This window comes from Ptychodera flava, chromosome 16 (assembly GCF_041260155.1).
Source record: "Ptychodera flava strain L36383 chromosome 16, AS_Pfla_20210202, whole genome shotgun sequence".
NCBI classification, from domain to species: domain Eukaryota; kingdom Metazoa; phylum Hemichordata; class Enteropneusta; family Ptychoderidae; genus Ptychodera; species Ptychodera flava.
The window spans coordinates 7,269,536-7,283,743 of record NC_091943.1 but is presented as its reverse complement, the minus strand read 5'-3'; the positions used below and the strand labels follow the sequence as shown (position 1 = coordinate 7,283,743).

The 14,208-nt window shown below is 37.0% G+C and overlaps 1 protein-coding gene across 1 annotated transcript in view; it reads right to left on the bottom strand.

The window, feature by feature from the left end:
• Nucleotides 1-921: 921 nt before the first annotated feature.
• LOC139152665 (FAD-dependent oxidoreductase domain-containing protein 1-like) overlaps nt 922-14,208 on the bottom strand; it is a 36,841-nt gene continuing 23,554 nt past the window's right edge. The window contains exons 5-7 of the mRNA XM_070725949.1: nt 12,183-12,467; nt 8,710-8,814; nt 922-3,960 (exon numbers count right to left, since the gene is read on the bottom strand). Of these exons, the coding sequence (XP_070582050.1) occupies nt 3,706-3,960; nt 8,710-8,814; nt 12,183-12,467 (645 nt within the window). The 3' untranslated portion in view covers nt 922-3,705. The remainder of the gene's footprint in view (nt 3,961-8,709; nt 8,815-12,182; nt 12,468-14,208) is intronic.

Below are 14,208 nucleotides of genomic sequence, written 5' to 3'. Positions count from 1 at the left end.
CAGAGATTGTAAACTATTATACTCATATCGAATGTACATCGATTCATGGTTTTGTATTACGGATCATTCAATTTTGTTGGTATTACCATAGTTAAACAAACAGCTTTTGTGAAATGCAACTCCCTAACTGCCTTTTTAATGTCTGACCCCCGAACAGGCCCTGAACAGTGTTGAAAAACTAAATCCCCTGCTATCTGCCAACCCCCGGTCAAAAATGAAAGTTCCCTAAGTTTGAATCACGTTGCCTGCAACAATGCCGCCCCTTTTTTTTGGGTTATGAGAGAAGTAGTGCCAGCTCCGTGTTTGTCACAAATGGGCAGTGCAACTTTGATGCTCTTCTTTGAAAACAAATGTATGGTTTTATAGAACGTTTATCACGGTGGAAATAAGAATGTACATTCATTTCTGATCTCCGCAAAATGTGGATAAAATCACTTTTCCATTGAGCGGTTGTGGTTATTTTTGTCTGATAATGTATCACTAAAATGTCACTTTTTCAGACTAGACTGTATTGTGATATTTATTTATCTATAACACGATTGGAATTAATTTGGGATAATTGGATGGTGAAGTAATGTCGATTTAATGTACAAATGTTATCTCATCTGCTTTTCTTTCTATATTACTCACTTGTTTTTATGATTAATTTGCGATATTGCAACATTCGGCTATATGGCACCTAACACTTTTGAGAAATTTGCAAAAATATGAAAATCCAATTATCCCAAATTAGTGCCAATCATGTTATATACCTTTATTTATTATTGTACTAAGAATTCTATGGACATATTTTGTCCCCAATAAAGTGAAATAATAATAATAATAATAATAATAATAATAATAAATCCAGTTTTGACCCATTCACACAATACATGCAAGAGCATTAGTGAGTGCACGTATGTAATAAAACAAGTCAAAATGTCCATGTATACCCATTACTGGGGTGGTTTATTGCTGAAATAAAGCATAAGTGATGGTGTAGGTACTGTATTACTACAACATTTCATTCAGCAGTAAATACGTGTTACAATAAATATGCTCTAGACTATGTTAATTTTGAAAAGACCTAAACTCTAGCTTCGGCAAAATGCAATTACTATACACAAAAAAACCATATCCCTGATTGGAAATATACTATGTTATAAAAAGGCTTAACAGTTACCAGGTCAACCACGTTCCAAACTACCAAAATGCAGAACCTGAAGCTTGATAAAAAATACCTGACGTCACATGAAATAATTTACCGAGAGGCAAATAAATATCTATTTAAATATCTTCACTGATAAAAATATAGATGTCTATCATTACTTTGGAAGGGTGTATGGTTATGATGCACATAGACCTGGTCATCAAACAAGGTGCGTATAAAAAACTCTCCTGCTAGGTTTCCTTTATACCCTTTCTAAATACCTGATTCCTGAGGTAGTTGTTCTGCTAAATGAAAATCTTTCTTTACATATCCCTTTTCCATTGATACATAATTGTGCTTTTTGAAACTTACCAGAAAACTCTGGACAAACATGTAGTCTTTCCACCGTTTACTATTATCTAGATGTTCAAGATATTATTTAAAATGCCAAGCCTTCATATTTGACATATATACTTATACAATATCCAAGTTTAGAAATATTTTGATCTAGGTGAATCAAATGTATCTTCGAAACAGTGTGAGATGATTATTTGTATACTTACTCACAAAAATATAAAAACATAAACTTTGAATGAAAATTTGTCATATCTTTAAAATATACAGACGCTGCGGACCTACCATAAGCTCTCTTTGGTCTATATACACATATCAAATGTGAGCTAAAAACAAATTAGCAATGGCAGAGAGGAAAGAAAAGTGAACAAACTGACAAAAGGCAAGAATAGTCAACAAATTGACATAAGGGATACAGCTCTCTCCTGAAACCTAGTAATAGTTTATAAAGCAAATCACTAATGATAACACCAGCATAAATCAAAACATCTTGTCATCACACAATGCATGATTTTAAAGTCTTACATAAAGCAGCTTTGCATCCATTTGGCTGTTGACAGCACATGAAAGTAAAAAGAATTTATAAATACACAAAAATTTGTGAAGAGTCCACTGGCTGGTGTCATTAACTGCATGAAGCAATGAATAATCCATGACTGAAATTATGGTCACAGCTACTGACTGCAGTGGGCTGTTGAACCACTGATAAATATCCCACTCACCCTGAATATAAGGCTGTCAATTGGTTATAAATACCATATTACAAGTTGCTCATTATGCAAAGAGACACTGTACAAATTGAAGCCTTTTTTATGAAAAATTGTGGATTGGGAATGCTTTTCAAGCTGGGTTATTACCTAATCAATGCGCAATGACTCCATATTTTTTGAAATCAATGTTTTTTGGGCAGTTTTAGTTAAAAAGTGTGCTTGGCTAGTGAAATTACGACTTGTCAATCAAACCTTTGGTAAAGTAAGATACTAGTTGGTTGGATGTGTACCAATCATTAGCATTCACCTTATCTGCTTACTACAAATAAATAAAACAGATTTCTTGTGTTGAAAGACGTATGCAATAGTTTGTTGACAATTTATCGGTATTTGGACATTTGTACCTACCTGCTGTATTTCTAGGGAGAGAAGAAACATGATCAGACTACATTCAAGTTGATAATATGTTAGCAACCGTGAAGAAGAAAATGTATCATGTACTCTCGTTGTGGAAATTTTGATGGCCTTCAAAAGGGCCTTTTGGTTTGGTTTGATGGGTCTTACCCTACATGTACACCTGACAATGGCAAATGTATGGTACACTTGGTAAATTGGGATGCAATGATCCGACGAAAGAAGTCACACAAAATGATAACTCCTCTCTTTCTGAGAAAACTACATTCTTGCCATGCATCAACTTCTGCTGTGTCTAAAACTTTGTTTGCCCTTAGACTGCCACAATCATAGAAGCATTTGGGGTTCTACTAACTACTGCCTGTGACTGCCCACAGAAAAAGTAGGCTAGTTCAACTTATATCATGCCTGGCCAACAAAAAATAACATTGATTGTTCAACTGATATTTTCTCTGGCGGTATTGGAACCCGGAAAACTAGACTCTGAGGACATAGCCACTTAATTATGAGATCATACCATTCAATGTAAGGGGTGGTAGGATTGCCTCACCTTGACTGGGTTTGTGTTCAAATAGGCGAAATTTGGCTTACTTTTTCCCCAGGCGGCCTTAGGCAGCTGCGGGCAGTAATTAGTAGGACCGAGCATTTGACATGGTAAGCATACAGTATTATATTTTGCCATAGTCCTCTACTGTGCTGAGACTGTGATCTGACAAATACCTCAGCAGCCTGAACACAATGCAATCTGTTGCTGTTACTCTTCCAACCCAGCATACTTCCACCATTGTATCTGTGGGCCATGACCTGTCAAAAGGGCAGCCTTTGTCTAAGTAGCAAAATGTTCCACCAATCATTTGCACAATTATAATATCAAAAGAAGCTTGTCTTGTCATGTTTGTACTCATAATGCTATTGAATTTCTTTCCGTGAGACTGCTTTCACACAAGTTACATTCAGAAAACACAATCATGCAAGTGATAAATTCTTTGTTTCAACACAATTTTGCTCACATTTCATACAGCTGTGGACTATAGAACCACTGATAGATCCCACTCATCTGGAATCTGATGGCAATGTCATGAACAGCGCCCTCACAAATCAGACAATATTCTGTTCAAAAAGTGGCTGATTGTCAACAACTCGCTGGAAACTAAACCTTGACAAATCAATGGAAGTGAACTTTCCGTCCAGGATAAGCTCGCTCACAGCCCTTCCAGCTGCAGGTCCCTGCATGATTCCATGGCCACTGAAGCCATTGATGAAATACAAATTAGTAATAACTGGATGCTGGCCGATGATAGCATTCTGATCAAGTGTGTTGTGCTCATAGAAACCAGCCCATGCATTTCTGACCTGTTGAAAGATTAAATCAGAATTAAGATTAATGTGTATTAATTTAATTTAAAAGAGATCCTCGACAGGATAGAATATATACTTACAATTTGGAACTACATGTATCCATATCTTGTATATTTGAGTCATTATTCATTTCTGCTGATAACTGGCAGTCTTTTGATGTCAATATAACTTAGAGCACCCATTTTCTCATTAGGGGAAGGCTCCATTAACTTGGATGGTACCTGAAACCCGAGTTGCTGCCTGTCAACTCGGGTGACAGACTTTTAATCCCCAAAGGTGTCATTATGTTCCATTGTTGCGTTTATCTTATCCAGCTGGTGCTATGATAGGAACGTCAGGGCTGTAACGACTCACTCAATACCACGGGCACACACATATGCTTGCACATGGAACTATGTTGACAGGAAAAAGTGAACTACCCACTTTTCAATGCAAGTAATCTAGTTTCTTCTTTAATTTAGGCTCTAAACTAAGTTTTAGAAATATGGTGAAACAAAATATCGTTCTTCGTTCATTTTCATTCAAGTTTCCTATTTTCGGACGCTTCACTTCAGTAACGCGCATTGATCATATTATGCAAATGTGATCAGAACAGCATGGAACGTTCTTTCCACGTGTCCAGCTTTTTCATGCACATGCAAACAACGTAACGTGTCCTTACTCCAAGAGCTGCGCGTATCCTGTGACATCTCCGATAAAAAGAACGAAATCAATGAATTGCTAGCGAGAAACGTTTATAACAGTATGGCTACTCTTACATATAAGAAAGGAGAAATGGTAGAGGCAGTTGACGAGGCCGGTCAGTCGGTGGCCGGTGGACGGTAGCACGAGTAATTGACTGTGACACAGAGCCAGAAGACAATGGAAAAATTTCAGTGACTTTCCCAGGGTGGAGTAGAAAATTCAATATGACTGTTTCTCCCAAAGTCAAAAGACAAAGTCCTACTCTTACGCAGAAAATCAAAGTTTTCAAGCGTAGACTTTCCCTTCCGCTTAACCACGGCCCCTCCACAAAACGCGATGTCGATCGACTTGAATATTGACACTATGATCGACCATGGATGGATTGACGTGGCGTTTCAAAAGTATGAGAAAAATGAGACTCAGTTACTTTTGGTCGCTTTACATTTGATCAAAAACCTACCAAACCCATCAGACAAGGCCCTACTCTTACGCAGAAAACCAAAGTTCTCAAGCGTCGACTTTCTCTTCCGCGTTTGACTTTCTTCTCTTTCGCGTTTGAGAGAAACAAACGTCGGCTTTATTCTGAAATGGTTGGCTATTCGTGGGCGTAACGTCAGTCCAATGGTAAGCTACACCTTGTGAACATAGGAATAATTCGGGCTGTAGTTGGGAAAGCAAGGTTGACCTCAAGAGCGATTCCAGTAAAGTACACGTTCGCAGATCGCGGTACTACAGGCTGATACTATAGATAGCAACAAGTTCACCGAGTATATTGCTAGACTACATATAGCCACATCAGCACTTCTGAAATGTTATCTCCGTCTTGCACGACAACAAAAATATCAAACTAGAAAGCATTTGCAAGCAAAAGCGAAGTTCCAGAGACCAGAGCAGCGGAAGAAACAAGAGAATGTGTGACAAAGATAGGTGCAGAATGAAAGAGTGCTTTGGAGGTGATAGCAGTAAACACCATAATACAACTAAAAGCAAGGCAGTCCGGGGAATTACAGTACACAGATTACAAATGCCTACATGTACGGTAAAAACGCAACAGATACATACGGGGGCGACAATGCACGGAAATGTATATCAGACGACATTCTCGCGAGCAAGAGCAATAATTTTCGCTCCGCTGACCGACGCAAAATCATTCGCTTGACGGGTAGCGCTGAGTTGTTGCTGTTAAGAGGCGCGTGGTTTACGACGATGATCAGACGAGAGGAAACATCGGACCTCTCGGCCGTTGAAATTGAAAACCGACGCCACATGCATTTTCATTTGATTAAAAGCAAAGACTAAATTAATTTCCATTGCTATGTCGCTATTTTCACAAGATACTGACCATTTGATCTTGGAAAGTAGAGTTGCTTTTACGTGCAGCCAACGCATACCGGTGCGGTGACAGACAGTTCACTATGAACAGATGAATGCCTAGCATGGCAGGGCTGTGTTACCGGCGTTAAACGGCCTCGCAGACTGATATAGGAAAAACCGCTGGTGGCTCCTCAGAAATACGGCGGGCAGTTTCTCCGCCAAAACAGCCGATTTGAATCCAAATTTGCATTGATCTTCATTTTCGAGCACACCCACTTCACCTAGGTACACGATGTGTCCAGCCGCGCTTGTAAACTTAAAGAAAGCCTACTTTTCTCTCTCTATATGCGAGCGAAGCGATCGTACCGCCGCCATTGTTATCTCATTAGCATTCTGGCGAAACAGATTTTCGCTACTGTACTTTGTTTTATAGGGTTATAAACATTCATACAAAGCAAAAAATCGTCAGTTTGTCTCCTTTCGATCGTACAGTGTGTGACAGGAAAACTTTAGTTCAAAGGGCAATGATCTTTGTAAACGTACCCTCAACCAGCTTAAATAGCTTTTCGTATGCAAAATCAGCGTACGTTAAATAACTGCTGGTATTGTTTTAAACAGCATTTATTGAAAGGGATTCTACAGTACCATTGTTTTGTAAACTCTTCATGCAATTTTATGAACTAAATGATGACCTCAACGTAACAGCAAGTGCTGGACGGCACTTTAACGCTGGTCGGAAATCCTGAGTGCCGGACAGAGCAGAGCCGTCATCAAGTTAAGCACCGACCGGCGTGGGCCATGCTAAAAGTAGTTCCGGCAGTGCTAATGTTTTGTTTACATTAAAAGATAATGTGTTTGCATATGTTGATATAGAGATTAATCCTCTGATAACCAACTCGGGTTACTCGGGTATTTCTAAGTTAATGGAGCGTTCCCCTTACGCCTGTTTAACAAGAATTAACTTTCTGCCAAAAGGTTGGCATCTGTTGCAGTTGATTGAAATCCATTAGTTTTGGACAGTTCTTAAGTCCATACATCATATATGGTATGGATGATTTATCTTGTGCACTGAGGCAATCTTCAACAGTTCTACAGTCAACAAGTCATCGTTGACGACACAGTCCCTACATGTTAATGGGTACTTTGATTACAAGTCCTCGGGAGGATAGAATCCTGTTCAGTAACTGGATCTGTGATTTAACAATACTGCAATGCAGATAGGGCTTAATGGCCGACAACAAGTTCCATGGAGGTGAAAATGAAAAACCAATCAGGGCTGTCACTCTAATTACAAAAGGTCATTAAATAAGTCAATTACTAATTATTTGACAGGATGTAGCCAAACATTTTTGCATCCTATTACAATACTGACAGATTATCACCTGTACCACATTTCATAAAATTTGATGCAGTATTTCTAAACATTCACCCTAAAAACAAAACTTCATTCTCCATGCAAATTAGCAATTAATTTAAATGATACTACTATGTGTCATTGAATTGTATTACAGCACTTTGAGATCAACATCTGTACCAAGTTTAATTAAATCTGATGCAGTATTTCAGGTCACATCACTCTAATTAGGATAGCAAATTAAAAAAATTAATTTACATGACATGATAAACATCTTCATTCACTGTTAAAGCAATGTGAGCTCAAAATCTGTACCAATCAAGTTTCATGAAATTTGATGTACCATTTCTTGACATATCAGCCTAATTATGATAATTCATTAACTATGCAAATTGACGTGATACTGCTATACATCTTTGCATGCCATTACACTACTGGAAGATCAATTTCTGTACCACGTTTCATCAAATTTGATGCAGCACTTCTAGACATATCACACTTGAAAGTTCAACAAATCACAAATCAGCAATTAATTGAAATGATACTTCTTAATGTCTTCACACAGCATTACAGTACTCAGAGATCAACATCTGTACCAAGTTCCATCAAATTTGATGCAGCATTTCTGGACATATGACTGTCATTACAAAAATCCATCTAATATACAAATTAGCAATTAATTGACACAATACTGATACATGTCATTGTGTGCTATTAAAGCTCTGCGTGACCAACATCTGTATACAGTTGCATCAAAAGTAGCATACTCTCTCCAGAAACAGAACTCTTTTTCAAATAGTAATTGTCAAAGACATAGTCCCCACTTGGTTAATAAAATGGCCATTGCCTGGCCATATTGGATTGTATCACAAAACAAATCAACGTGCATATGTATGACATAGCAAGTAATGCCTGTACAAGTTTGACTGAAATCGCTCCAGGCATCTTTGAAAAATTTGTGCGAACGAACGGACAGAATGGACACACGCATGAAGCACAGACATGACCAAACCTATAAATGCCCCCCCTCCCAGACGTTGTCTATAGGGACTAACAAACCACATGATGATATCTCATATGTGGTGAGACAATGTTTTGTATGACACTAAAGCTAAGCGTGATTGTAAAGTCAGATGTTATTTCTGTGAAGTAAAGAAATTTCTATGTCTTGTCTAACAAACGATTTTTATTGATTTTCTGCTGGTCATGTGAGGAGTCACACAATTAACAACACTACATTTTTGCCAATAACCTAACAAAATATTGTATCTAGCAATAACGTTTTTCACCAAATCAGCACATGTTGGTTTTTTACGACTGAATCTAAAATTGTTGTGTTAAACATAACAGAAATTGAACAATGCACATACATGGATTTCTATATGACTTACTTTTAAATTTTCAAAAGTTGGTACTCTGTGAGCTAATGTTGGCCACATTTTGTCATCAAACCATTGGTAGTCAACTTGCAGATCATTTGTACTGGGTTCTTCTTCCTGGAAGAGAAGGAACGCACCTAGATCATTCAACTTCTGTCAAATTGTGAAGGGAACACTGTGAAACTTATATGCAGTATTGTTACGCACAGACTATAGCTAAAACAACCCTTCTGGTCCTACAATGTGGACCATGTCCAGACAATCCATTTCATACAAAAACTGGGGTCAAAGGAGGTGCGTGCACACATAGGGGACTGCTAAAATGTCTATCCCAAGGGGTGGGGGCAGAGGGTAGAGGTGTTTTGGTCTCAGCACAGGTTTCTTGTTACTATTGTTTATTTTAATATATGTTTTACCATGATATTTATAGCCAATAAACATTTATACTATCAACCTTTGATGTCCTGGTCTCATCCACGCACTGATTTTGTAAAGATTCATATTTCTCCTTCACTTTTTAATGTATTTATCCTTTGACAATCTTACGCGAAGTTTTATCACTGTGCAGCATCTATTATCTGCTGCGTTTGACTGCCTAATGTGTCAAAGCAAGCAAGGTTAAGTTACTAATCTGTGGACGCTATCACCAGATTTTTAGAGGATTAACTTTTACAATGTCAAAAAGTAACGCACCAACAGGGTTATGACAGAGGAAGGGGAGACACTCTGAAAAGCTGTGTCTACAGAAACCTACTTTATAATTCTAATAATAATAATAATAATAATAATAATAATAATAACAATCGAAATAATAATAATGTTTTATTTACCAAACTATTGTGACCAGCTGGTCAAATAGGAATGGTTTCTATAACTAAAACACTTTTAAAAATTACATTAAAAAAAAAATAAAAAGCATGAGTGGCAATAAAAAACACTCTTAAAACACTAATCACTAAAAGCAACCTTAATACACAAAAGTATAATGTTAAAATTAGGACAAGACCTAGAAATAAAGTTTGAACAGTAGATATTTAACTCCCCTTACACCAGAGATTGACACTATACACAGTGGGCCTGTTGTCCTTACGCTTTGATCTGCTTTAGAAAATTACCCTCTGACAACCTCATGGTTGGTATTTCTAACATGGAATATCACGAAAAAAATAGTGAAGTCTGTGATTTTACTTTGAGCTGCTTGAGAGAAACTTTTTGCATAGATGCTGATGTCCGGTCTCCAAAGTATTTAATTTTAAGAAACCAAGTGCCTCACTGTAGGGAATGAAAGGGTAGGTGATTCTCAAGGCTCTTTTCTGCACGTTTTCAATTACAGATCTGAGTTTATCAGTTAGACTTTCCTGCCTGTCCATTGCATGAATATTTACCACAGGATCATACTTGGGTGTTGTAAATGAGCTACATGTCAATAAAAGTCTAAAAATATAATCATCTTTGTTTTGTGTATACATAAAATGTACATAGCACCTTGCTTGCTGGAGACCAAATCAGATTTGTCATAGTATCATTGCAGAGCCCAAGTCATAATCTTGGGAATCTTTGAATTTTGTACATGTATAGACATAAAATGTACATACATGATTTTAGATATCAGCACTATTCTTAGGTGCATTGATTCTAGTGTAGCGCTACTAGTAGTGAGGAACTGTGTGATCTATTTTACTCATGATCCTGTTCGTTCATCATGGCTTGTTACTCTCTAGTGTAATAAACTTGAGTATCAAAGCCTATACCATCTTTGCCATCAGCTCATTATGTGAGCCAGAGGCACTGCTTTACAAGTGCATTTACTCAAACTAAACCTTGTAACACAATGATTACTCCTTTTTAAGTTTTTACTACAGTTTCTTTAAAACACAGCCTGTATATATTGTAATGACTGTTATAGTAAACAGATGAAGTCCGGAGAGATTCATCTTATCACTTATCAGACATGCATCTTTACAGAACTTGGGACAGCAGAGTATTCATAGTTTACATTTATCAAATATATATATATATACTATATATATATATGAGATAAAGTACATATATATAATATATATAACTACATTTGAGAAAAAGTACGTCTATATTAAAATATGGATCGTTTAAATAGTGGTTTTACATGTGTGCATTTAGGCGTGTATGACAGTAGATATTACGTACCAAGTACCAATGTATACTTAGATCAGCATCAAATCGTACTTTGAGTAAACTTTTCCATACATAATTTGTACATACACTGTACACAGATCCTATCCATTTTTGAATATGAGAGGGCATTTTGTGTATACATAGAATGTACTCAAAGCAAAGGTCCTTACCATTTTTATGTGTAAAGTATACACAGTGTTCCAATTTTATGGCAGCTCAATGCAGCATCAAATCCTACTCCAAGTAAAACATACCTACTCAAATTTTGGCCAGTGTGTCTACCTTCAGTATACACAAAGTATACTTTATGTAGGGTCAGGCAAGCAGACAAGTGATTTCAGAGAAAATGTTTTGTTGACCAAAAATGGACAAAATTGCCCTTACAATACAAACATGAAAATTTCACCACAATTTGAAGACACTCAACTAAGGTTGCCTCAAGGTACATGTATACCCAGTTTCAAAGCAATCGGAATTGTTAATTCTGGGAAAAGGATTTTTGATATGACCATATGCCGAAGAAACGATACTACATGATAGTGAATGTAACATGATTTGTTTTCTGCCGAAGAAATATGGTTTTCATGACAGAAGTATTGATGATGCACACTGTTCTCACTGAATTCCTGTGACACTGTACATGCATTATTGCCACACATCTATGAACGACAACAAATGGTAGTGGAGTCATGAAAGTGAATACCTCAATTTCATATTCCAAAAGTGCAAGATATTTTCCCTTATGAAGGTTAAAATGGTTATATAGTGGTGAAGTCATCAGAGAAAGATACAATTACATTATGTTTGAGTGTTCAAATTCAAATAGAAAAGATTTAAGTGATGAAAACATAGCTGAACAAGATTATTATATAGATCGAATGAAAACAAGTCATATTTTGCCTTCATGAAAGACAATTTCATCTAAAGCCACACTGAAAATAAACAAATCTAGGCACTAATGTTTTGAATGCATGCAACTTCCGGTTTTGAAAGCATTGATCTAATACAATAAAGATATTCTATCATTTTTACAGAAGAAACATAATGCCACATTTCTTTTAAGTCTTTAAGATATTAATACTATCGCAATAACATGATGGGACTGTATGATTTCTTCAAAAAATAATATAAGATCATCAGTCGAGGTTTAAGACATTGAACTTTACAATTTTAATATTGAGAGGAAAACAGACAAGGAGGCAGGCAATGTTTTACATATACACTGTATACTTGGTTAACAAACCTACCTTTGTCATCAGTAATGCATCAATGACTGGACCAAAGTTTTTTTGGTACTTTATGTAAATAAACATGGGACATGGATTAATTACCTTTGTTGGTGACAATCCTGTGACGTAGACACCTCCAAGACCTTCCCTCCTAAAATGTACCCCTGTAGGGTCAATCACAAGGGGGCATTCTACACCAGGCCCATTGGGACTGTGGAAAACAAAAATAAATCTCTTCCTTGGCTCAACAGGGAGAGGTGCAGCCATGTCTCCTTCACCAAGTCCAATCTTCAGAAGTCTGGCAAAATCTGCAGCTTGGGGTCCTGCTGCATTGATGACTGTTCCACAAACCAATGGTACCACCTCTGGACTGTTTGGCAGAGAGATCTAAGATAAAACACCAGTAAAAAGATGTGAAATATCATCAAGGAGACAAGGTAATTAATACCCTCTATTCTTTCATGATTGCAGCCCTTCTTATGTTGTAATCCCTCATGACAATGCCTAGAATGGAGAATGAGGTAAAGAGGAGATAACTGGCAAAATTTGGGGACATTATTTCAAAACTTATATTTGATTAATCTCTCTCTCTCTCTCTCTCTCTCTCTCTCTCTCTCTCTCTCTCTCTCTCTAATATATATATGCTGTGGACATGAGTAATTGTCAAAATGAAAAATGACACCCAACATCCACATTTGATCAAATTGTTAACCATTGTAATTTTTTAGTCTCTCCTGTCATTCATGTACATTTCCAGATTTTCACAGACTTATAACTCTACATTGCTCGTTTTCCTACACAATTCAACCATTGTAATTTTCATGTTCGTACTTTTTATTGTAGAAAACACCTGAAGAAGCTCTAAATTTAGAGCAAAACGTTGTGTTTGAGGTATAATAAATACGTTTGGAACCTAACAACCAGGTGTGGTAGTGTGTTTCAACCCAAGTTTCTTCTATATATATATATATATTATATATATATATATTATATATATATATATATATATATATATATATATATACACACACACAAAGTGGTTTGCTTGTCAGTGCAGGCAAAGTATAGTTCTCAATGCATTTCTGCAGGGCGGTACCGGTAATACTGAGAATCTAGGAACTTGTAGTTGTCACTCTACAGGCTGTTTCATGCGCTAAGCAATCATCAGGAGTGAGGGTTTGGCGGGAATTGAACTGTTTATATTGTGTTGCAGGTGAGTATGCATATTCAAATAAGCGGTTGTGGCCAATGGCAAGTCAGTTATTAATGAGGAGGAATTTGCTGCGGTGTCTGCATTTTGAGAGGAATTCTGCTCGTTTGTTGAGGGTTGATTTGCTATCTGAATAAATTATATGGAGTTTTTCTGTTATGCAAAGGTTGCAGCGTTTGGTTTTATTTGAATAGGGGGGAGCTCTGTCGATAATTGACCATTTGATGTCGTAGTTTATGTTGTTGCCTTTGAGTTTCCATATGAATTTTGAGAGCTCTGTGCTATTTCTGTGCTTGGGAGTTTTGAAAGTGTACTTGTGATACGTGTATCTTTGTTTGAAGGTTGAGTCCGTGAGTCCAATGTAGTTCAACAAGGCAGTTAAAACCAACATCGGCAGAACATTCCTGGACTTGATTAAGACCCACTTTCCAGAAGGCCACCGTCTACACAAGCTCTTCAACAAAAACAACGTATAAGTAAGCTACAGTTGCTCCAGAAACATATGGGAAGTATAATCAAAGCCCACAACAACCAAATACTACATAAAGACAGGGAGCAAGAGAAGTGGTGCAACTGCCGCAAAAAAGACGATTGTCCACTTTCAGGAAACTGCCTCACCTCTTCAGTAATATACAAAGCCACTGTCACCACAAGCAACGATCAGAAACACTACATTGGACTCACGGACTCAACCTTCAAACAAAGATACACGTATCACAAGTATACATTCAAAACACCAAAGCACAGAAATAGCACAGAACTTTCAAAATTCATATGGAAACTCAAAGACAACAACATAAACTACGACATCAAATGGTCAATTATCGACAGAGCTCCCCCCTATTCAAATAAAACCAAACGCTGCAACCTTTGCATAACAGAAAAATAGCGTCAATGACACTGTAGCTCCCATCCTGG